The 24,611-nt window shown below is 41.9% G+C and overlaps 1 protein-coding gene across 2 annotated transcripts; it reads left to right on the top strand.

Moving 5' to 3' along the window:
* The first annotated feature begins 303 nt into the window (after positions 1 to 303).
* On the top strand, positions 304 to 15,713 carry TARS1 (threonyl-tRNA synthetase 1). 2 transcript variants are annotated; one of them, XM_062514031.1, is made up of 19 exons: positions 304 to 336; positions 1,603 to 1,683; positions 2,512 to 2,702; positions 3,729 to 3,852; positions 4,902 to 5,023; positions 5,236 to 5,353; positions 6,198 to 6,262; positions 6,344 to 6,422; positions 6,981 to 7,127; positions 7,983 to 8,081; positions 8,801 to 8,967; positions 9,468 to 9,630; positions 9,716 to 9,853; positions 10,542 to 10,619; positions 11,890 to 11,990; positions 12,102 to 12,206; positions 12,873 to 12,945; positions 13,701 to 13,815; positions 14,477 to 15,713. In XM_062514031.1, the coding sequence occupies exons 1-19, from the start codon at positions 313 to 315 to the stop codon at positions 14,623 to 14,625; spliced, it is 2,139 nt and encodes a 712-aa protein (XP_062370015.1). In that variant the 5' UTR covers positions 304 to 312; the 3' UTR covers positions 14,626 to 15,713. The 2 variants fall into 2 exon arrangements, with proteins under 2 accessions (XP_062370015.1, XP_062370014.1); XM_062514030.1 differs by lacking the exon at positions 304 to 336 and adding an exon at positions 1,334 to 1,354.
* The last annotated feature ends 8,898 nt before the right edge of the window (positions 15,714 to 24,611 follow it).

Here is a 24,611-nt window from a genome sequence, read left to right as displayed (position 1 = left end):
AGTGGCTGAGTCCTCTGCAGGCAGCAAAAGTCCAGGGCAAGACCTGACCTGTGATTTACTCTCTTCAAAGTAAGGATGCTGTGCCACAATTTCTTGGAAACATGAAATATGGTAATGAACATCTTGCTTAAACTAGGCTATTGGATGTTCTCACTGATATGCTAGTATGGCTAAGGTCACCAAACACATGTAAGACCTTGGGACTGGCCACTCCAGGAGACCACAGCCACCAAGAGATTGTGCTGCAAGATAGTAACCTTCTTAAATGAAATGTATTATTAGACGAGAAAAACAGCAGAAAAGGAGGGAAAGATGGTTGCAGAGCAAAAGCCACATGTAGCTATCGCATCCTTTCCTTAGAGGTGTCTATAGCTTCCGAGCCACTGAGCTGAGGCTTCCCTTGGGACAGCTGCAGGTGCTTCTGTGGTTCAAGTCTGACATAACCACCTCAGAATCTTTTCTACATATTCTTTTCCCCGTCGCTTGGGAAATCAGACAGTGGTCAATCAGTTTTTTGTTGAAGTCTCTTTTGCAAAGAGTACTCCCATTCCCTGATCCATCCTTGACTGAACATCATTGTCAGGGGGAATGGCAGCCAGGTATCCCTGGGTTCTGGAGAGAGTCCAGAGAAGGGCAGCAGAGCTGGGGAAGGCTCTGGAGCACAAATCGGCTGAGGGAGCTGGGAGTGCTTGGAGAAAAGGACGCTCAGGTGGGACCTTATCATCTACGTCTCCCTGACAGGAGGGAGTAGCCAGGTAGAAAATGCACCTCTTGTCCCAGGCAGTAACTGACAGAACAAGAGGACAGTCTTCAGGTGCGCAATGGGAGGTTTGGGCTGGACATTAGGGGGAATTTCTCCACAGAGAATGATTCGGCACTGGAACAGGCTGTCCAGGGGGTGGTGGAGTCACCGTCCCTGGAGGTGCTCACACAAAGGCTGGACACGGCACTATAGCCCCGTGGTCTACGTGACAAGCTCAAGTTCGGTCGTAGGTCGGACTCGCTGATCTCGGCGATCTTTTCCAACTTAATTGATTCTGTGATTCTTCCAGCGACAGCGAGCAGACCGCTGTTGTCCGAGCGCGGGGCCGCGCTCGCCGGCCTTGCGGGCGCGGACACAGCCTGGGCCATGCGCAGCCGCCGCAGCCCGTCCCGGGCCGCCTTCCCTCGCACCACCCCAGGGCGGCCCCGGCCACCCCCCGCTCCCGCTCCCGCTCCCGCTCGGCTCCATTGTCCCCGGTGGGGCCGGGCCGGGCTCCGGTTGCATCAGCCGCGGGCCGAGCGGCGCCTGCGCCCGGCCCGCCCGCCCCTTCCCGGGCGGCTCCGCGCGGCCATGGCGGGCGGTGACAGCCAGGTGGGCCCTGCCGCCCCTCGGCACCGGGGCTGCGCTGGGCGGAGGGGAGAGCTGGATCTCTTCCGAGGATTTCCCCAGCTCCGGGGGACGGTGCCCCGAAGAAAAGGAGAAGGGAGCTGGGGGCACGCAGGGCTTTGCGAGACTCGGGGGTCGGGTCTTTCACGCGGTGTGTGGGGCAGAGGGGAGTTAAAGCGCCTTAGGTGTGAGGGACTGCCGGGGCTTGACTAAGCGGTGCTCGCCCTCCGCAGGTGGACGCTGGGGAAGAGAAGAAAGCAGACTGCGGGAAGAAGAAGATGAAGGAAGGTGCTGGCGATGGAGGGCGGTCGGAGGTGAGCAGTCCCTCGGCCGCGGGGGTGGGAGGACGCGGAGACCTCTCTGCTGCCCTGCTGCTATTGCTGGTTTGCCCTCCTGAAGTATTTTATCGGACGTTACAATTGCACCTCCGACAGCGTGCCTTGAAGTGCCGTGGTGTTTTTTACATTAATTGGTGTAGTAGGAGAACAGCTCAGTGTCCCATAGCTGGGTTCGGTTTTGCTTTTCCCTGCGCCTCTTTGCAGCGGGAAGCAGGCGGCAGATCTACGAGGTGAAAAAAGCTTGCTGAAGGTGCTCTCGTCTTTTTCGTCTTCGTGGTGCGTAAACACGGCTCCCTCCGACTCCACGGAGGGCCAGCTGCTGCTCGGCAGCGGTGCTGAGCCAAATGCAGGGCTGTGCAAAGTCGGCTGTGCCCGGGGATAGTCCTGACGTCATTACACGTGTTTAAACTGCAGTCATTTCCTCTCTGGGTGGCTCAGACTAGAGTGTTCCCTCCGGTTTTTAACCTAGTAAGAAAAATGCTGTTTTATGTTGAAGTTACACTGTTTTTTTCTAGTTGACTTTTGTCCTTGTGTAGTTAGTTAGATGGTGTAGTTGTTTGGCAGCATATGTGGTTTATTGAACAGGTGTACTGTGGTACCAATTTCATTAAGCTGAAGCCTTGTGGTATTGTGACATAATACTGTATAATCTGAAATAACAGTGATTATGGGTTACATGTAACACATATGTAGATATCATCGCATAGTTGCTTAAGAAAAGTGTATCTGGTTGTGTTGGCATTCTTGACGTGATGTGCTATCAGATTAATAATCAGATGAATCCTTTGACTTTGTTATCTACAGCTGAATCCTTGGCCTGCATTTATCAATGAGCGTTTAGAGATGTACAATAAACTTAAGGCTGAACATGATGCACTCCTAGCAGAAAGAGCTGCAAATGACAGTAAACCCATTAAAGTTACATTACCCGATGGCAAGCAGGTTGATGCTGAATCTTGGAAGACTACTCCTTATCAAATTGCTTGTGGAATTAGGTATGTTTCTATTCTCTGATGCTACACAGTCAACTTCAGACAGCAAGTTTAAGGGGATAGGTAATGTGTGATTTCTTTGTCTTTTATCTCAAGTCTTCTCAAAGCATCTTTTATGCAATAAACTGAGGGTAGCCAGTAGGGTTTTAGTTTTGGAGTGCAATTTTATTTTGCCTTTTAAAGATACAGTTTTTTAAATTAAGTAAGAATAAAAGTGAGGTATTTTATATACATCCTAACAGTGTATTTTTCCATCCAAATACCGCTGTTGAATTAAAAACTGATTTGCTGATTAGTTACCAGATGGAATGTTAGTACTGCAGACCATTTTGCATTGTCCTGAGGAGGATAACTGCTGGGTGATGTTTCAGTTGCTTACAGAGAAATTTAACAATTTGAGTATTCTTCATTTTTATTTGCATGGGAGATATCTATTAAAAAGAGCATTACTTATCTCCAGGTTACTCATAGCTGCTGTGGAGTATTTTTGAATGATTCACAGTGAACACCCTGACAGTTAAAATTGCAAAGACTGGGCAGTTCCTGAAGGTGAAATGCGTCCTTTTTTTAATCCCTGTCCATAATAAGGTGCTATGTCATTGGAACCTTCTTTGCTTCTGTGATTTGGGATCATGAAAAGGGTATTTTGCCTAATGGATACAAACAGCAAAGCTGCTATGTCAAAAATGGCATTTGATAACTTTCAAGAGAGTGTTCCTCTCTTACATTGCAATAGGATTGTGAGGTTGGGTTTGTACTTGGAGGATGGTGCCTCTAAGTCAAATATGTATGAAGGTTAAATATATAGCACAGTTTTCTTCCCATATCCCTGAAATACAAGTAGGATTTTTCATGAATGTCCAGGACTGGCTAAACTGGTCATTTATTAGGAATTTATTTACAACATTGTATCCACTCTGAGCACTTCTAAAGTCTTAATCAAACTGGAGGGCAAATTTGGGGAACTTCTGCTTGCTGATTTCAAAGTAAAATATACTTTCTTATTATACTTCTGTGTTTGTTCTGCAGTCAGGGATTAGCTGACAACACGGTTATTGCCAAAGTGAACAAGGTGGTTTGGGATCTAGACCGTCCTTTGGAGGAGGATTGTTCCTTGGAGCTGCTTAAGTTTGAAGATGAGGAGGCTCAAGCAGTGAGTGTCTTTTACCAAAATGGTTTTTGTTTCAGGTTTACATTTACCTCAGCATCTTGAAGTTATTTAAATATTTACTGTGTTCAGAAGGTGATGAGAACAGGTTTGTGTTTTAGGTCCATCTGCATTTCCCCATAGTTCCTTACTGAAGGGGTTGTGGTACTACAGATAGTGTACATTCTACTGTATACTTGTAGCCAAGTTTGCTTGCAGTTGCTATAACTCTTGTTAAAAATTTGTATTTTCAGCCTTCATCTTAATGTAAACTAGGTCTTTTGAACTGACATCTTCAGCACTGATTTTTGGGGCCAAAACTGTATGTAGAATCATAAAAGTATTGAGTAGAGTGCTCTTTGTGTATGCAAAAGTATCTACTTTTTTATTTTGGCTACTCAGTCAGATTAATGTGCATACCCAGTAAATTTGAATAGGTTCTTTAGAAAAAAATCAGTTGGTACAAGAAGCTTCACAGAAGTTTTACATTCAAACCTAGGATTTTCATATTGGCTAAATGCAGCTCCCAATTTATGATTTCAGTTTGTGCTAACCAAGGCAGACTAACTCTTAAGTGATTTGGTTTTGTCAAAATCTCATGTGTTCTACAAGATGGAGCGTGCAGGATTTCCCATGTATAAGATTGCTGTATCAGAACCACAGCTTTATGTTGAAAGCACATCTTTGGTCATTACGCAGATCTGATTGATTAAAGTTCATATTAGAAAAAGGCTTCTGAGTTAGTTTCTTGATTTCTTGACAATAATTACATAATGTGAGCAATAGTTTAAAGTAAGAATTGTTTGTTACCACAATGTAAGTTTTCCATTTCCACAGTTTTGTGGTGGAAGTGCTGCCTTTTGGAAACATTGATGCTGAGGATGAGAGGGCTGCTGGGCAGGTCACTTCTGTTCTGAAAACTGTTCTAATACGGGAGGTGCCTCAATTATCCTTGAAAGCAAGCATTTCAGGAAAGGTTTAAAATAAAACAGTTGGAAATGTGGAAATGGATTGTGTGTATTCAGACTGATCCCTTCTTTTTTGACTTCTGTTAGGTCTACTGGCACTCAAGTGCTCACATAATGGGTGAAGCTATGGAACGAATCTATGGTGGCTGCTTATGCTATGGCCCTCCGATAGAAAATGGATTTTATTATGACATGTTTCTTGAGGAAGGGTAGGTTTTGTGTTTTTCTGATTTTTTTAGGAGCTGAGGGTGGGTGGCAGTCATGGAAAAATTTCTGTTGTGTGCTTGTTCCTAGAGCAAAGTCACATGTACTGCTACATATAGCTTTGGTTTTTTACAGGACCATAGGTTGGTGCATTGCTCATGGATCATAAATTACAAATGAAATAAAAAATTACTTCTCTGCATGTATTTTATTTTAGGGGTGTATCAAGTAATGACTTCTCTTCTTTGGAAACATTATGCAAAAAGATAATGAAGGAAAAGCAAGCCTTTGAAAGACTGGAAGTTAAGAAGGAAACATTGCTTGAAATGTTTAAGGTGGGCTATTATAGACGTTTTTTTCTAACCTTGTGCAATTAGTCTTTTAAATATTTGTAACTTCAGGGCATGTTTTATTAGTGGTAGAAGAAAGTACATAAAATTAACTTTTTAAGGTGATATAGTCATAGAAACTAATTTGTGATATTTAACCAAAAAAAAAAAAAACCAAAACTGAAGTAATTAAGTTTTAGGTTCTTGGAAATAAGCATTCTGATTTTCTAAAACTGTGAGAATTCTCATTCTTCCCCAGGTTGATTTAACTGAGTTCTGTGAAGCCACATGCTTTATTTACTTCCTAGAAATGTAAATTTGCAACATATTATGTGTGCAGTTATGTTATCTTGTCTATGGTGATACTGTGACTGTGTTGCTGCTGCATTCAGACAACTTCATAAAACATTTTCAGAACAAGGACTTCTAAAAGAGTCTAAGCAGCACTAAAACCTGACACTTTCTCTCTAGTATCTAGCTGCAAATAATTTTTTGGCATTCCTGAAGAAGACATTAATGAGCTTTCACTGTTAGGGCATCAGGAGAATCATAGCATCATTCAGGTTACCTCTGTAGGTGTCCATTCCAGTCTCATGCACAGGGTATGGGGTCAGACATGGGGACACTGAGGTCAGACCAGGTTTCCTTGTCCAGTCAGGCTGTCAAAACCTCCAAGGACACAGATTGCACTGCCTGTTCTCTGGGCCCCTTGTTCCACTACTATCCTCCTGTTTATCTCTTTCACAGGCCTGTTCTGATGCAACATAGCATCAGATTTGCAAATAATCTGAAGTATTGGCCTCTTTCTTTATTGAGGAATTAACAAGTATGTGTGTGCTTTTCTTCTCAGTATAATAAATTCAAGTGTCGCATCCTGAATGAGAAGGTCAACACCCCAACTACGACAGTATACAGGTAATTATTCATGGATCATAATATTACTGGATTTATGATTCTAGGATTAAATATACCAAATAAATGCTTTCCTTTTCTTAGGTGTGGTCCCCTGATAGATTTATGCAGAGGCCCTCATGTCAGACATACTGGCAAGATAAAGACTATTAAAATTCATAAGGTAAGTGCTGGAACTGCCTTACACAGATGTTTTCACTGGAACATTTCAGATATGTTGCTGTCTTTGGGCTTAGCCTGGAAGGTACTGTGAAAGGGGTGACCTGGCCAAACACTCGGTTTTATAGATTGTGAAAGGATTGTATGCTAGAATGATATTCACACGATGTGAAGCCCAGCTAGTGTCCAGGACCTGCACTTCCAGCACAGGAGTGTTGAGTTTGGTTTAAGGTTTGGCCTAACTGTGTTAATTGGAGTTTATTTTTTTTGTTGTTCAGCTGATGATTATAGCTGTTTCTGAATAAACGGTTGGAATAGGATAGCTACAAAGCAGATAGGCTTCTTAAAAATACAGGAGCCTGAAACCATTTTTGCTTAGTGTATTTACCTTTAAGGATTTTCCCAATCAGTGCTCTGAATTTCCCATTAAAATTCTCTTGGTGCCTTAGTTGTTCCACAGTAAAGATTTATTAACGATTGCATACCTTTTCATAGCAGGCAGAAGTAGTAAAATGTGGAGGTTTCTCCCTTTCTTCAATGTTTAATTTCTTTTTGCATGCAGAATTCTTCTACCTATTGGGAAGGCAAGGCCGATATGGAATCCCTCCAGAGGATCTACGGAATTTCATTCCCAGATACAAAAATGCTGAAGGAGTGGGAGAAATTCCAGGAGGAGGCTAAAAGCAGAGATCACAGAAAAATTGGGCGGGTGAGACAGCTTTTCTAGTAAAGTATTTCTAAAGTACTATGTGGATATAACCCCTTAACTGAAGCATCTTGAAGACAGCTGATACTTGCTGCCACAACCAAGGTGTGACACAATTTTAGTTTAGGTTGGGTTGTGAGGATTTTGGTTTTTGTGAGGTTTTCGGTTGGGTTGCTTTTCTCACAAGCATCAAAGTCCTAAAATAAATAACTTCTTTGTGCTTTCAACACAATGACATCCTTATTGCACACATTGATCAGAACAGAATATAAACACTTTAATCATGCAGTTATTTCCTTCTGCATGATTTCAGAATCTGCAGTATACAGCTGTATTTTTCAGTTGGCTGGTTTTTGGGTTTGTTTTTTCAGATGGAAACTCCTGTCAGATAACTCATAGTTCTGAACAGGGTTAAAATGTCTGCTGCTAGTAATGACAGAATACTGAAAAATTCCCCATATGCAGACCACAGGTGTGTGCAGTTTGTAACATTGACCAGCTATAGTTCACACATTCAGTTCATGTGCAGATAATTAGTGAGCTGCAGAAGCAGAACTAAACATTTACTTGTCAATGTGCAGAGGTTACTGTGGGGGCACAGTTGGGAGTTAAGTGTAAAGTTTTGTCACTTCAGTAATGAATGAAACAGGAAACTGAAAAATTTCCCCTGTAACTGCTGACAAACACAAAAATATTAGTGAAAATGTGTCTGATGTATTGGATATCGCTTTTTTTTGCCATGTTTTTCTTTTTGAAACTCTTGTTAGTGATGTCCAGTCAGTAGCAATTCATTCGTGAATGTTAAGTGAAAAAGGTAGGGTGCAAATACTACGTTTTTAAAGTATTATTTTCCTGCAGGACCAAGAACTGTTTTTCTTCCATGAGCTCAGCCCTGGTAGCTGTTTTTTCTTGCCAAAAGGAGCTTTCATTTATAACACATTAATTGAATTTATACGGGTAAGTAATACCTTTTGGAAATCTTGTAGGAGAGATTGCATAATTTAAAAAAAAATGCATAACATCATGCTACATTTGACAGTATTAATAGCCCTTCATTTCAAGTTATCTTTTAATTTTGTAAGCCATGGAATTAAGAAACCTTGTTTTCAATTGATCATGTCACAGTCACTGCAAAGTTATGTTTATGTTACACCTGCAGTTAAAGTTATGATAAAGGTGCTTTGTCATAGGAATTTCTTGACATCTAGTAGTAGAGCTAAGCTCACACTACTGCAGTTTCATCGATACATTTTGATTTGTTTTAATAAACATACTTAATTTGGTCTTGTAGACCTATTTGTTTTTAAAAATATATGTAGGGAAAGAATTCTGATATTCCTGCTGTAATGTTTGAAGTCTGTGTTATTCCTGTATATTTGGGCTGCCGTGTGATATATCAAGGGTCATCGAGTAATTAGAGGCTGCTGCATTGCTTGCAGGGAGGAAACTTGTTCTTCTTGCTGACTTTCTTCTAGAGAAATTGTCTGGGGGAAGGGTGGTGGAAGGGATGTATGCTGGCATGCCCAATTTGAAGTTTTGTCTTCCTTTCTCTCTTCCCTTCCTAAGTCATGGGACTTTCATGTGGCATAATTTTTATATTTTTAGGGCTGCAGATTGAAGCCTGTGCTTACTGTTGTTTACTTTGTCACTTATTTTATCTATTGTGCGTGTTCTAGAGTGAGTATCGAAAACGTGGATTCCAGGAAGTTGTCACTCCAAATGTTTTCAACAGCAAACTGTGGATGACTTCAGGACACTGGCAGCATTACAGTGACAATATGTTTTCCTTTGAAGTGGAGAAAGAAATCTTTGCTCTGAAGCCTATGAACTGTCCAGGACACTGGTAAATACATAGCAAATTCAGTTTACCAGAGATTGTGCTGACTGAAAAAAAACCCACACAAAACCCACTCTGCTTCCTTTGCCTGTGTAATTATAAAGATGGCTACCTCCAGTTATTCATTCTGTCAGGAATAATGTAATTATATGTCTTGCTGTCTACATGCTCTCTTCGTTTGAGACACTGAGAAATCTCATGTCATTTTACCATCATTAGAGTGACCCCATCATTACGGGGGCATTGGCAGTTTTGTGGCAGTTCAGGCATTCAGCTTTTGATGCTCAGTTTTAAGAGGTGTTTTACCTCTTCTCTGTGAGGAGGGGAAGGCCTGCCAGCTGTAAAAGGAGATCATTTTCTGGCAAATCTAGGTAAGAGTGATGGCTGTGTCCAGATTACACCGAAGGCCTTACGGGCATGTGCTTCATCACTAGCTGCTTCTCCTTGGCTGTTCTTTGTAGAATTTTGGTTCTCAATGAGCTTCAAGTAATAAATTTTTCCTTCAGCCTTATGTTTGACCATCGCCCGAGGTCGTGGCGCGAGCTGCCGTTGCGGTTGGCAGATTTTGGCGTCCTGCATCGCAACGAGCTGTCAGGAGCTCTCACAGGACTCACCCGAGTACGCCGGTTCCAGCAGGACGATGCTCACATCTTCTGTGCTATGGAGCAGGTGGGGGCTGCTGCTAAGTGAAACCAGGTAGTAAAATCGGGTAAACTGAAATTTCCATATTTGAGACATGATTTCTGTTATCAAGATTGAAGAGGAGATAAAAAGCTGTCTGGAATTCTTGCGTACCGTATATGATGTCTTCGGATTTTCGTTTAAACTGAATCTCTCCACTCGTCCTGAGAAGTACCTGGGAGATATTGAAGTGTGGAATCAAGCTGAAAAGGTAAAACAGTAGTCATATTCTTTTCAGTGTTGTAAGGTTGCATCTTCTGTAAGAATTTACTGTCTTCTGGGAGGTACAGTGAAGCTGGGCTGGGCATGAGCAATATAACTTTGTCTTCAGTTCAGTCTGGCTGCTGTAAATTGTTTGCTCTCAGTATAGAAGCAGTCTCCATGTAAGCATCAAATGAGCTCTTTCCCCTTGTCTTTTTTTGAAAACTAAAAAGGAGGAAGAGAATCAATTTTGTCAGCCCCTGCAATAAGACTTAAAGCCATCTCCCAGGAGTGAGGCTGAAAGGGATGGGGTTGGCCACTGCAGGTGCAGTGCTGGGGAGAAGATAGGTCAGGAATAGACATTTGGTGTACCTGGGCAGATGTCATTTCAACATTAACTGCAAACTTTGAATTTAGTATAAAATGTTCTTGTATCTTAGCAATTGCTTGTTTGGCTTCTTCCAAAATGAGTGCATTAATTTTGGGTGTTTAAATTTGGACAAAATAAGTTGTTTTTTTTAAAAAAGCTGCTGCTCTTCCAAAACTTCCTTTTTTCAGCAAATAAATGTGTTTCAGCAGTAACTGAGAAGTAGTGAGAATTTGGTAGGGTCACCTATTTGTAGTAGCAGGCTGACCTAAAACTAATGTGTAAAGAAATGCTGAGTGTGTGTGTGTGTGTGTGTGTCCTTTATCTCCAGCAACTTGAAAGCAGCCTCAATGCCTTTGGTGAGAAGTGGGAGTTAAACCCTGGTGATGGAGCTTTCTATGGACCTAAGGTTAGTTTGTTGCAAACTCCTAGCTGGATTTGGCTTTTAATTCTATTTGGATAAGGCAGAAAAGACTGGGATGAGGAAGAAGGGTTTTGGATTTCTTTGTTATCCCATTTTAAAATGCTGTCTGACTGAAGTTCTCTGTTTTTCCAGATAGATAAACTCTAACATACTTGAGACAGAAATAATCTTCTGTGGTGCTGGTTTTCACATAGTTTTAACTTCTTTAACACTAATTTAAATAATTTGTCTGCTGCTTGAACAGCTGACAGGTTTAGTGGGTAACATAAACACAAGGTGGCACTGTAAGACCTTTTAGCAGAACAGTTTTAGCAGAGCAACTTCTGCATTGAAAATAATCCTTCCAGCAGTAAGTGAATCCTTAGTCAGGAGTAAATCAAAAGTAAACCTGCTGTAAATCAAGCTGTAAATATTTTATTTTGGTTAGAAGCTCTTTGTTGACTAGCTGAATTCTGATAAACTGAATTCTGTGTGCAAAATTGAAAGATATTTGGATCTTGAATTGTTAAAGCACTGATCTGTTTATTACAAAAATTAAAATAAGGCATGCTCCCTCAATATATAGCCTAATATATACTTGTAAAATGACGTGTAAGTCAGCAATGTAACAAATGAATAAGGTCGACGCTATAAGTCTACTCTTTTCTCTAAGTCTTCCGTGTCTAAGTTGTATCACAAGGGTACTCAGGATTTAAGTGTTACGTACAAAAGAAAGAACAGGCTTGACTTGTAAGGTCAGAACAAGTGTTCCTGATTGATAGGAGTTCCTGCTGGTAAGTGGACTATTTAACAGGTTCTTGTCCTATGTTTCTGCCATGATTTTGTAATACAAGCTACAAAGTCTTCAAATACTGCATAATGAAGAAGTGTAAATTTGCCACTTTGAGGCTGAACAAATCTCATTTGTGGGGAGACACGCTCAGTTCTGCTTTTACCTTCTGCTGTATTTACTCATTGAAAAGACCCATGAAAGTTCCAGACTGAAACTCACAAAATACAGTCTGAGGCATTAAATGTAGTTTCCCCTGATACGTTATCTCTCTAGTTACTCACCCTGTTTTTAGCTCTTAACATTTTTTGCATCAGACCCTGAAAATCACTTAAAGCCTGATGAAGGCTGAAGTAAAACTATGCTGTTTAAAACTACATAGAATTCATCTTTATTGAATGAAACTTTCCATCTCAAAACAATGAACTTGCTTTCAGAGGGGAATTCTTGTCTCTCAATTTAAAGGTTTATCTTTTTGTTCTTCAGATCGACATTCAGATTAAGGATGCCATTGGCCGCTACCACCAATGTGCTACAATTCAGCTTGACTTCCAGTTGCCAGTCAGATTTAACCTCACCTTTGTCAGGTAAGCCCAAAGGCTGGTGGTTTTAATTTCTGTACAGTCTAACTTCAAGTGACACTTGCAGGCATAAGGTTGCATCAAGGAAAAAAACCTTATGAAAGTATGTCTTTACAGCCACGAGGGCAATGACAAGACGAGACCAGTTATCATTCATCGGGCTATCTTGGGATCTGTGGAGAGAATGATTGCCATTCTGACTGAGAACTATGGAGGCAAATGGTAATATTACAGAAAAGTTATTATTCCAGTACAAGCAAGCTCTTCATGTGGGAGAGAAATTAGCCCCAAGTACTGGGGAGCAAGAGGGTCTCTTCCACTTGCTTGCTAGGGTGACATGCCTAGGAATACCACAGGGCAATTTCTTCTGAACCATCTTCATTAGATATTAAATTATTCAAGATATGGTAGATTCTACATGATGCTGCCAATGCAATTGCAGCATACAGCTAGTCTGGCCCTAGCATATACATCCCAACTGCTTTTGCAGCAGGGCTGTCTTGTAGAGTTGTTAATATAGGTGATCCAGTTTACCTGTGTTAATATCCAGTGGGAGTGACCCCTCTGATTATGACAGGACTCGAAAGTAAATGTTTCCCTGTGCTTAGTCAGTAATGAGCTCAATCAGTTAGGCTTTGTTACCTGTCATAAAGCACGATAGCAATCTTCCAGTTGGCAAGTGCTCGTGCCCACACTGCAATCCTTTTAGACTCTCGGTTTTTTTGTGGGAAATAATTGTGATTAATATAGGGCTCTCATCACTTCTGAACCCAATCTGTGCAGCTGGCTTTAAGAGTCTCTTGTGTAGATTTTATTCCTCTCTGTAAATAGTATTTTTTATGCTGAAAAAGCACTGAAAGCTATATAAAATTGTTTTGTTTATTGAAGGCCACTCTGGTTGTCGCCACAGCAAGTAATGGTGGTACCAGTGGGACCAGCATGTGATGAGTATGCTCAAAAGGTGATGTATATGGTCTCAGGGCTTTGTTTTCAGTATATTATATTGATCTGAAAGCTATTAATGATTAATACTATTAATTTCAGAGACTTATTCCAAGTCTTTGCATATTACATTCAGTCATGTTTTATATCACAGTGACAATTAACTGCTGAAGTTGTAGTTCTCTTAAAGATAACCTGAGTTAACTAAATCTAACTGAGGTAGATTTTTGGATATGTAAATAACAAATGTTGCTCTTTGTGAGACTTTTTTTTTTTTTTCAAAACTTAGTTTTTCTCTTGCTCAGATCTGCCTTACCCTTCAGGTTCTAGTCCCCCATGGTCATGTGCCTCTTGCAAAGCAGTAAAAAAGATGAAAATGAGCCTTTGCAGATTTAACATCCAGCACACCTTTGCCTGTAGTTTTTTCAACCACATAATATATAAACAAAATGGTCTGCAAAATTTAAAAGATAAATCTCTTCTAATCACTAAGCTCCACCATCCTGTTGCCTTTTACAGTATCAAACTCAAATCACTACTCAGCCCAAACATAGTATGTTCACATCACTGCTTACTTATTTATTGTGTAAATAGTTGCATGATAGCTGATGTATTTTAATTTCTTGAACTAGGCTCATCTCCAAAGCCTGAATCCATGACAGTGCCTTTGTTTTAGGGTTCAGATAATCTGAAAGGGTTTAAATCTACAAGTCATTTAATAGTTCATGATCATGAATATCCAGTAGTGACAGTTTTAAGTATTTTTTTCTTTAGGTTAGGCAGCAATTCCATGATGCTGGATTTATGGCAGATGTTGATGTAGATCCTGGGTGCACACTGAACAAGAAGATCAGAAATGCTCAGCTTGCGCAGTATAACTTTATTCTGGGTAATGTATTAGTTACCTTGTACTGACTGGCCCTTTTGTTGCAGGGTTTGATCGTTCTGTGAGCAAGGCAGAAAGTTGTAATCAGTGTTTTAGGTCACTTTGTTCCTAAAAGTCTCCACTGCACAGAACCTCTCATGCTGATATCCTAGGCATTTCTGGCTTGGATAGCTGTCCCTGAAGGGAGATCACTGTGACCCAAGGCATTATTGGTACCTTTTGCTGTCTTCTGGTCAGCAGTGTGGGGATAAATATGAAGTCTCTTGTCAGATTCCCTTTATCGGTCCAATTTTAAGTGATTTTCCATCCTCCCAGTAATTCATGCTCTTGCTTCTACTTCAGCAAATTAAATAGGTTTTCATGTATTCAGCTGTGGTACACTTCTAATCTAGGAATGCATGCATAAGAGAAGCCTCTTTGAGAGAGAGTGATGCAGGAAAAATTAGAAACTCATCCTGAGTTTCATCCTGAAACTCAGCCTTTATGATTTGAAGCCGCATGTTCATCCTGTTGTGTGAATTGGGGATCTAGCATTGGCCTTAGAAACCATCTGGAATCCATTAAGGGTAGAAGGAGCCTTTGACAGAGAAACTGTACCCTCCAAGTAGTTTTTCACAGAATTGTGAAAAAACAATTAATTCCTTTACCTCTGGGTTGTTTCTAGTTGTTGGTGAAAAGGAGAAGGCAAGTGGAACAGTGAACATCCGCACCCGAGACAACAAGGTGCATGGGGAAAGAACCATTGCAGACACTGTGGAGAGGCTGCTGCAGCTGAAATGCTCTCGTTCCAGACAAGCTGAAGAAGAATTTTAACACCATCTGTTCTACCTGGCATATAAAGAATTTGTGGTTTTCCTGATTTAGTTAACCAGAGTTTTTGTTCTGAGCCAGATTTGAAGTATATTTCACATTTGGACCTGTTGCCTATTTTAATGGGGATCTTTCTTTAGTCAAAAATGCCTCTTTTTGTATAAAAAAACTCCCAAGTTTTTAAAAAATGTTGAAATAGTTTTCTAGCTTCCAACCAATGATAGATGAAGCAAGATGAAATAACTTTCTGTGACTGCCAGGGAAGATGGAAACATTAATCAGGGGTATCTGTGGCATTCTAACGGCCCTGTTAAGAATAACATAGATTTTGATAATTATTTTTCATGCCAGTTTAACAATAGACCTCAGACTTAAGAACCCACATAGTAACCATGTGCTGCAGCAGTAGCTTCTGGAGTGTCTTTATGAGCAAGGAAAATGATACCTTGCCATCTTGCCTCATGGGCTCTTGCCATTGTGAGTATATTGACTCTCCAGAGCTCCCAGTCACACAAACAGGGACATGAACAGAGGCCTCCTGCTTCCATAGTGGTTGTTGCCTCTGGCAGTATCTCAGCTCCCAAGCAAGGCATTCCTGACTTCACTGTGGGGCCCTCTGCCACAGAGCACTGGGCTGCTAACCAAAGCCTACCATGCCCCTTTCCAGAGGCAGTCTCTGAAATGTGCTGGCTCTGCAGGTAAGGTCCTCGGAGCTGTAGAAAGGGGATAACACTGTCTGGAAAAAGCAGGGCACAGTAAAGCCAAAGAAGCAGCTGAGGAAACCAGTAGTATTGAGAGCAAAGGATGTTCCTGTTTGTGTCTTTGAGGTGTCATTACAGTAAGGGCATCTGTCACACAGAAGCAAGAATGTACTGAACAAAATAAGGTAGTGATTACTTCTTTAAAACAAATGCTACTTTTCACTTTAATAGGTACAGTCCTTTCCAGGGAACTCTTCCTTCCCAAGCCTCTAGTCTAAGGCATGATATAATTAGCAGCCCTTCCTATCTTACTGCTGAAGGATCTCATCTATTGATTCTGGGTTTGGTTTGGAGATTTTCTCTGCTTCTGGCTAACAAGAGGCAAATGTCTGTCACTGACAAAAATAAAATCTTGGTCTAAGGTTTTTTTGCAGTTTTTTCATTTTATTAACCTTAAGTAACTTGAATAGCTTCAAAAGGTGGTTGATAACAGTTCATTTAAAAATAAAAAAAAGCTGTTGCTACAGCCTAAGCAAAGATCAGACAGATCTGAGGCCAGGTTTGAACTTCCTTGCCTTTTGAAAACCTCAATGTCTTGCCATTTCCATTATTGTCTGAGCAGAAGCATTTCATCCTGCCTTTTCTCACCTATTTTACTCAGGGGTGATGGTGACATTTCATCAGCACTTGAACCCTTAGTGTATTCAGACTCTGCAAGACTGTAACCCCAGCAATTTTCAGCAAAATCTATTTCATCCTCCTTTCATTCATGGGGATTAAAGGTTCCATCTAACGGCTGTGAGGGGAAGAGGGGGAAATTGATTTTTCACTGCCTTGCTGCTTTTAGAGTTATTTTTGTGAGGGTTGTTATTTTCTTTATTTTGCACCTGCTCTACTTTGCTGAGAAGTAACTGTTCCTCGTGCAGTCAGTGCAGTGGAGCAGACATTGGGTACCCCTGGGGCAGAAGGACTTAATTAAGTGGTGATGCAAACCCCGTGTAGACACCAGTGGCCCAGGGTAAAGGAGCCACCATCTCTGTTTCTCTCTAGAAATTGTGCTTCATACTGCCTTTCCACTGGTTGATTTTCACAGAGCTCTCCTTTCCTTTTGTGGGGATCCCTGGGTGTACCAGCATTAATTAAACTGCTAGACACTGCCCAGGTTGTGTGATGAGAAGCTGGTGCTGTAAAGCAGCCGCTGCTGCTCTTATGGCACAGCAGGTGTCAGTTTTGGAGAGGCTGTCCCTCTACAGCAACCTCATTTGCTGAGATTGTGCTCTTAAATACCAATAGAACAAGGGATATGTATGTACTATGTGCACACATTTCTAGAAACACCACCCAAGGTACAGGTCAGCACAGCACAGAGTCCCTGCAGGGTGGTGACAGGACTGAGGTGTCTGCTTCCAAAGGAGGTCAGCTGTGGATGTGCACAGAGGTAAAGCTAGCTCTGAGGCAGTGCTTGCCCAGCCCTTTCCCTGCCAGAGCAGCAGCCTTCAGCTGAGGGCTAGTTGAGCACATGCCAGCCCCAAGATACGTCTGATAGGCAAATACTACTGTGAGTCAGCTGTCTTATTCTATAAATAGTTGACAGCTGAGGGCCTGTTGAGCTCTCCTTTATGGCAGTGGGCTGCATGCCAGCATGTCCCCTTGAGTAAGGACTCTGCTCAAGGTTAGTCATGAAGCTGGGAGAATCCTTGCCACAACAGCAAATGCTTAACAGCATGATCTTTGAAATAGTGGCTAAGTGATATGAAGGATGTATTGCGCACATGTAATCCTTTGGACAGAAGCTGCTGACTGAGTCTGGGATTAAGCCTGGATCCAGCTGCACCTAGACTCCACTCAGAAAGGAACTTTGAATGTGTGGGGGTCCTCCCTGAACTTCATGACTCAATGCCAAGTAGGGTCTCCCTACAATTTTGCCTGATCCTATTCTCTTTGCAGTGAAAAGCAAGTGTACCTTGCCACTGAATCTTGTTAAAACACTGTTGAATTTATGATCAAACTTCATTAAATCATTGTTTTACATTGATAAGCATATTGCTATTTCCTGGTTACGAGTGAAATACAATACTTCATCTATAGCACTGTCCTGGCCCAAGCAGCACATCCTCTCCCTTGGTTCAACCAGAAGTCCCCTGAAGAGTGGCTTTGGTCGCTGCTTGTCATTGCTGGTAGGATAAGCTACCAGCAAAGTACTCTGTCTCCTAAGGCAGGATGATGCAGCTTTCGTGTCATAGATTGATGGTGGGACCACTTGTCAAGCAGGAAAGCAGCGTTTATATAATTCATTCTGGAGTCCGAGAAGGCTGAAAGCCACCTCTCCAGTTTGTCAGAGCGTGTTCCGATTACCAGCTTTAGGTAAGAAAAATTAAAGTAATTTGCAATTCACTTTTCAGTCTGTTTATTCCTAGGAAAATTTTCATGGGCATTTCCTGTGGAGTTTTGGTAAGGTACATCTCCAACTCAGCTTTACTTCACAGCAAATTTAGTTTGACAGGATCACTGAATATGCTGAGGTGAAAGGCACCCACAGGAATCCAAGAAGTCCAACTCCTGGCCCTGCACAGGATGATCCCCAAAAATCACATCTGAGAGCATTGCCAAGTGCTTCCAGAGCTCTGTCAGGTTTGCTGCTGTGGCTACTTCTCTGGGGACCCTGTTGCAGTGCCCAGCCACCCTTTGGATGAAGAACCTGTTCCTGATATCCAGCCTAAACCTCCCCTGACACAACTCCAGGCCATTCCCTTGGATCCTGTCACTGTCACTGCAGAGCAGAGATCAGTGTCTGCTTCTTTGCTTCCCTTCATGAGGGAACTTTAACTGCAGTGAGGTGTCCCCTCAGTCTCCTCTTGTCCAGGCAAAGCAAGTGACTTTGGCCACTCCTTGTATGGTTTTCTATCCCAACCCTATCCAGATCCTCATTGCCCCCCTTTGGACACTCTCAGATGGTTTCATGCCTTTCTTACACTCTGGCATCCAGATCTGCCCCCAGCACTGGAGGTGAGGCTGCCCCAGTGCAGAGCAGAGCAGGACAATCCCCTCCCTTGCCTGGCTGGTGATGCTGTCCCTGATGTCCCCAGCACAGGGCTGGCCCTCCTGACTGCCAGGGCACTGCTGGCTCGTGTTCCACTCACCACTGACCAGGAGCCCCAGATCTTTCTCCAGCACTGTTTTTCCAGCATCTCCTTCCCCAGTCTGTACACACAGGGTTGTCCCATCCCAGGTGCAGAGTCCAGCTCTTCCCCTTGTTGAGCCTCATGCAGTTGTTGATTGCCCAGTCCTCTCATTCACTGAGGTCTCTCTGCAGGACCTCTCTGCCCTCAAGGCCATCACCAGCTCCTTCCTCCCAGTGTTGTATCACCAGCAAACTTGCAGTCCTTCAAGTCCTATCCCTTCCAGTCCTGCATCCAAGTTTGTGAAGATGTTGAAAAGCACAGGGCTGAGGATTAAGCCCTGCAGAACCCCACTAGTGACAGGTCACCAGTCTGATGTCACCCCAATCACTGTAACTCTTTGTGCCCCACCCATCAGGCAGCTGCTCACACATTACATGATGTGCTTGTCCAGCTCTGAGCAGGACATTTTGTCTGAAAGATTCTGTGAGAGACAATATCAAAAGCTTGCTGAAATGCAAAATGTGAGGGGGAATGATAGAGAAGGAAAATACCTTATTCATAGATCATCCCACTATGTACAAATAAGTATGGCAGTAATTTCTGTATCTGTCAGGAGCCACTGTGCCAGGATTCAATGTTCTATGTAGTTCCTCAGTTCTGCAAACTCCTTGAAAGAATTTCACCTGGATCAGAACCACCTGGATGCTGCTACTGTGAAGAGTAATTCCACTAAGGTGCTTCCTGTCATATCTTGGGATGATAAAACTTACTCCATTACACCAATGGGTCAGTCTGATACAGTTCCAATATTTAGATTCAGTCATGTATCAATTCCTCTAGAAGCAGTGCAGAATCACCTTTAGGGAGAACTCAGCTGTGAGATAATCTGTTAGTTGCTTGTTGGCACCTTTACTCAGTAAGTTTTGCCTGACTACATTTTTCCTACTGGATCCAAACCCAGTCCATACATTTTCCTTGATAAAAGGGAATTGTTTCACTACATCTGACTTTTCCCTTGTAAGACTAGACCAAGATTAAGTGGTCTTTGAAAACTCATGAGGCCTTCAGCTCATGTCCTGTGTAATTTCATGATTGCCTTCTCCATCATTCCTGAATTTCACAGTCATTGCTGACAAAAATCTAAGTAATTGGCCCTCAAATCTGACAGTGATGAACTGATGTGATGGAATTAAGAATTGCTAAAGGCTACTCTTATTTTTTAAAAGACAAAATTTAGTGATTGGTGCTTAAAGAGAATTTACAAAATCATTCAGCCTTTCTACACACTGGTGTTTTTCATCTGCCTTGGACAGGAATATTCTTTCACAGTTGTCTGGATGTGGCTGATGCCTTGTTAACCACTGTGACTGAGTATGCTCATACAGAATGAGATACATTTGGACTTGCACCAGAAGTTTTTTGCTTAATTTTTTTCATGTAGCCTCTGGAGCAAGGCATGCATTAACAGCTTCTGATAAATCATTACAAGAACATGTGCTCAGATAAACTGGGGCAGCCAGGGACATTTTGTAGTGTTCTGAGACATCGAGGGTAAATCATCTTTGCTACATATTTAGTTTCAATACATCAGATATCTGTATCCCTCTGAAGACTACAGCCTTCAAATTGGATCACAAAACTCTTCAGCAAACACAATAATGCTCGGAGTTGCACAGAGGGTAGCTGTGAAAACTGGGAAAAATACCACTAACCAACCCCAAAGTGTTCAGCATCCCAAAAGGAGAAAAAAATTAAACAAGCAAACAAAGAAACACCCTCACCCCCAAAGAATGCACAAAACCTAAACAAAAATAAACAAAAACCAAAATTATTTATCTATCTATCTATCTATCTATCTAATCTATCTATCTATCTATCTAATCTATCTATCTATCTATCTATCTATCTATCTATCTATCTATCTATCTATCTATCTATCTATGCCAGTTAACCATGACAGAAATGCATCATGAGACAGCCTTATCTTCCCCAGAGTCTTCGGAACTGCCTCTCTGAGATCCCCATGGAGACAAGGAAAAACTGGAAGGAAGCAGAGATGAGGCAAGGAAGTATGGAAAAAGGACATGCCATGCTCTCCCAGTTGACATCCAGACGCACAGTTAAGCTCCTTGGAGTCATAACATCCCACCCTATGAAAGGTTTATCTCACTAGAAGTTATGTTCCCTGCATGCCATTTTGGGGCTGACACTTAGAACACTTTTTGCTCTCCATCACAAGAAAAGCAGGCTTTTAAACCTGACTTTTATTGATTTTATTGCATTCCTGAAACATGGCTCTTCATTTTTTAAATACTCAGAACTCACCCTTGTACACTGAGTGTGTATAGTAACATCAGCACAGGTTAACTTAATACTCTGCAGGAGCTTAGATGCAGAATGACAATCTAATAATGTTTGATGTGTGGTTTTCCAATTGCAGGCTTCAGGGACAGACTGTGACCTATCTAAAGCATATTGGCAATAAAAGGAAAATTTCTCTTTTAATTTTTCCTGAACTGGAATACAGGCACATAAGGATGTGAAATCTCTGCCCCCAAGTATCTGCAAGGATGTCAGACTGCACATTTGAACAGCTTTGAATGAAAATGATGTTTTGGAAAGACACCTTTTTTGGTGCACTCACTGATACGTCGAAATGGGTTGAATTGCTAAGCATACCTTTCCAGGAAGTCATTGCCAGCTAATATTTATTGATCATACAATTTCCTTTCTTCATAAACACTCCATTTTTCTATGGGAAATGAGATAACACATAAGTATTCTGAGTTCTGCTCCTCACGTCAGGACAGGTAGTGTCAGAAGAGGGATCAGGTGAAGTCTGAACACCTTTAGATCATACTAATAGCACAAAGAGATCAAATACAGAGTTTATTTAGGAGAAATATTTCTTTCTTTAGGATTTTTAAACCATTTTATGTCTTTTATGTCTTTGTCAGATAAGCCCTGAACTGACTGTACATCCACTTTATCAAGTTTCTCCTTTCTGACTCTAACTCCTCAGCATTGGCAGGCTGAGCTATTTCTGTAATTTCCTGCCAGATATTTTCCTGAGATTGTTCACAGGGTGGAAATAAGAATTATTTCAGAATGTTTGGATTTTCATTTACAATAACAATTTAGTTTTGGTTGTTTTCAGTATCAGACTTTTTCCACAGAACAAGACTTCAAAGCTGTGACTAGTAATGACCATCAAACAATAAATTTCCATTTCCTCATATGATACAAGAACTTGTATCATCCTGGATTTGCCGGTTGGAATTCTGCAACCAGCTGCAGCCTGGCCCTGAAGTACCTAAATTGTAGGGGTACTGTCATGCTCATTTTGAAGCTTGCTGCTTGTCACATACTGTCTCCCTGTCCCAGATGTGCCATTCCCTCATTCAGCTCCCTCCTCTGCCCAAAGGGGTTCAAACCCAAACCCCCAACATCCAAGAAGAGCATATTGAGATTCTCCTATATAGAAAAAGACATGAGAAAAGCAAAGACAGTTAGGAAACAGACAAAACAGGGTCTGTGCTGCCAAACAGATCTGGGAATCTTACTGGGGATTTCAAATACATTTATATTTCATAGGAAGGAGATGCTCTCTTCCTACTGCCAGCATATTAAGCTAGAGTTTTTCTGTTTCTGGTTTAATGAATCTCAAACTCTCAGCAGCTAAGTCCTGCATTTTTGAGACACTCTGTGCAGACCTGGCAAAGCACATAATGCAATATTTTCGTGTATGGCTTTTTTTTCCCAACAACATGCTTTGCAAAGCAATGCTCTGTTTACAGGATAGTATCTTATCCTGTAATTAACAAACTCATCAGAGCTAGAATCATAAATCACTGATAAAGTAATTTCAATCATCTTTATGTATGGGAGAAAATGCAGGGGGACTATATGGCAAACTGTCACTCAGATTATCAGTGTTTCCAAGTGAAGGGAAGAAAGTAGCAGCTCTAATTTGTGGCATCAGACTACACATGAATTAAGATAGGTCAAATAATGCTGTTTTGATTTCTGGTCATTGAAGAAAAGCAAGTACTGCTTTGCTAAGAAATAGTGTTACCTGTAAATCTTGAAATGGAAAAAAGGTATCAATATGTATTTCATCTTTCATTTTCAGCATGTCTCATCACAGTAACTGAAGAACCTTCTGGAGGTCCAAACACTGACAGCATTCTTGTTCTGTTTTGCACCAGGATAAAGCACTGCCACTATGGGGAAACTGCAATGGAGTGCATTTCAGCTTTCCTGAACAGCAAACTGGAGGCAATTTGGCTTGAGTTGAAGTGAGAGAGGAATTATATGAGAGAAGGATGAGGAGGAGACAGAAGGGTACAACAAACAAGAAAGTGCTTTTAAACTCAGACATGAAATGGAAAAGTAGAATTTTTACCTGCCTGTTTATATTTCTGTGCCACTTTGCAGCCAGCACAAGACAAGGCTCCAGGCAGAGGCAAAGCCAAGCTCTCAGAAGCCATCTATTTGCATGGTTTGCTTTTGTCTTCACTTTCCCTTTCACAAACGGGCACTGTCAAAGTGCTGCAGGAATTACACCTGAAACAACTAAGATGCAAGTGAGGATGACTGATGGAGGCTCTTCCATTACCCAACTGAGAGCCTAGTGAGCAACTTCTGAAAATCAATTTCCCTTTTCATCTTTTACCCTGAGTCCCTGGCTAATGGAGAAGCTTCTCCACAACAGTATCACCTCTTCTACCAAAAAAGGATATATCAGGAACTGTATCTCCAAGGCCAAAACTTGCTTTTCTCCTCCCTCAAGTGAAGACAACATGCTCAGACTGCTTCCTGGCAGCTGTGTGCTCCAGCTGCCTCCCTGGCCATGCCCAGCTGTGCTCAGAGCAGGGGCCAGTGCTGGGCTGTGCTGAAGAACATGCTGACCTCCAGATACTGCAGAGTTACACACCAGGACCTCAGCCAACAGGCTGACCTTAGTGCAATTACCACACACCCACAGCTAACCCATCTCACTTGCTCAGACCAGTATTTATGGGCTGCTAGGAAAGCACAGACATCTGTGCCAGGGCTCCTGGGGTGGTGGGAGTTTGCTCTCCTAGCACAGATGCCATCATAGATAACAGGCAAATGACAGTACAAACCTGAGCTGCATGTGTCAGCCAAAACAGGGGAAGTGACACCTCTGCTCTCTTATGTGTCATGAGCTGCCAAAGGGGTCTTCTCTGCAGCTCCTTCCTCTTCCCTAACACCACTGGAACAGCCAGTTCATTCTTAACTTCAAGCCCTTGTGACAGTAGCATTTGGTTAAGGACTGTCATTTATATTTCCTTTATTATGTAGCCACCTTTTGAACATGGTAATATGTACTAAATTCAATTATCTTTATCACAGAGACAAAATACATCAGAATAGTACCAGAGCAATCTCAAGAGAATTTCTGAAAATCTTAGTTCACTGGCAGCTGACCTGTGCAAGCCAGGGTTTAATGCCAGGTGAAGGAATAAATGTCCAATTCAAAATTATAACAGAAAACCAGATTAAAGTTTCAATTGTCCATCCTCAGCTCTGTCCCTTCATCACAGGGTCAGCTTTCTTAAGAATTGTCCTGCTGATGTGGCAGTAAATCTTATGTTTAATAAAATACTATTAATGTGGTGCCAAGGAACCCCAACAAGATCAAAACCTCATTGTTCAAAGCTTTACAGAAGCAGGCTCTGCTCTGAAGTGATGGTGATCTAATTATGTGGGGGCACCAGGAGTGCACAGCACTGCACTGACTTAATCCCTGTCACCCTGCCCAGCACTGGAACAGCTGGACCTTCAGGCTTGGCAAACACTGCACCGCCTCTTATGTTTGCTCTGCCAAGCAGCATTTTTTATGAGATCCCTTTTTTTAGAAGAACAAGCAGCCATGCCTGAGTGTGTACACAGAGGCGCAGAGTCTGTCTGCAGCACTGCAAACAGTCACAGCACACTGGGATTTTCCTACACCACACAGTCTCACCAGCATGCCCCAACCCAGTTTTCTACATCAGAGCAGCAACTGGATCCTACTATCAGCCACAGAAAGAAAAGAGTGGCATGGTCAAAACATTTTTCATTTTGAAAATTATGGAGCTTCCCTGCTGTTTAAATCACAGCCCTTCTCCAAGTCACTACATAGTTTTATTTATGTCTT

The sequence above is a fragment of the Cinclus cinclus genome, chromosome Z (assembly GCF_963662255.1).
Source record: "Cinclus cinclus chromosome Z, bCinCin1.1, whole genome shotgun sequence".
Taxonomy (NCBI): Eukaryota; Metazoa; Chordata; class Aves; order Passeriformes; family Cinclidae; genus Cinclus; species Cinclus cinclus.
The sequence above is the reverse complement of the archived record's forward strand: the minus strand, read 5'-3'. Positions and strand labels throughout refer to the sequence as shown.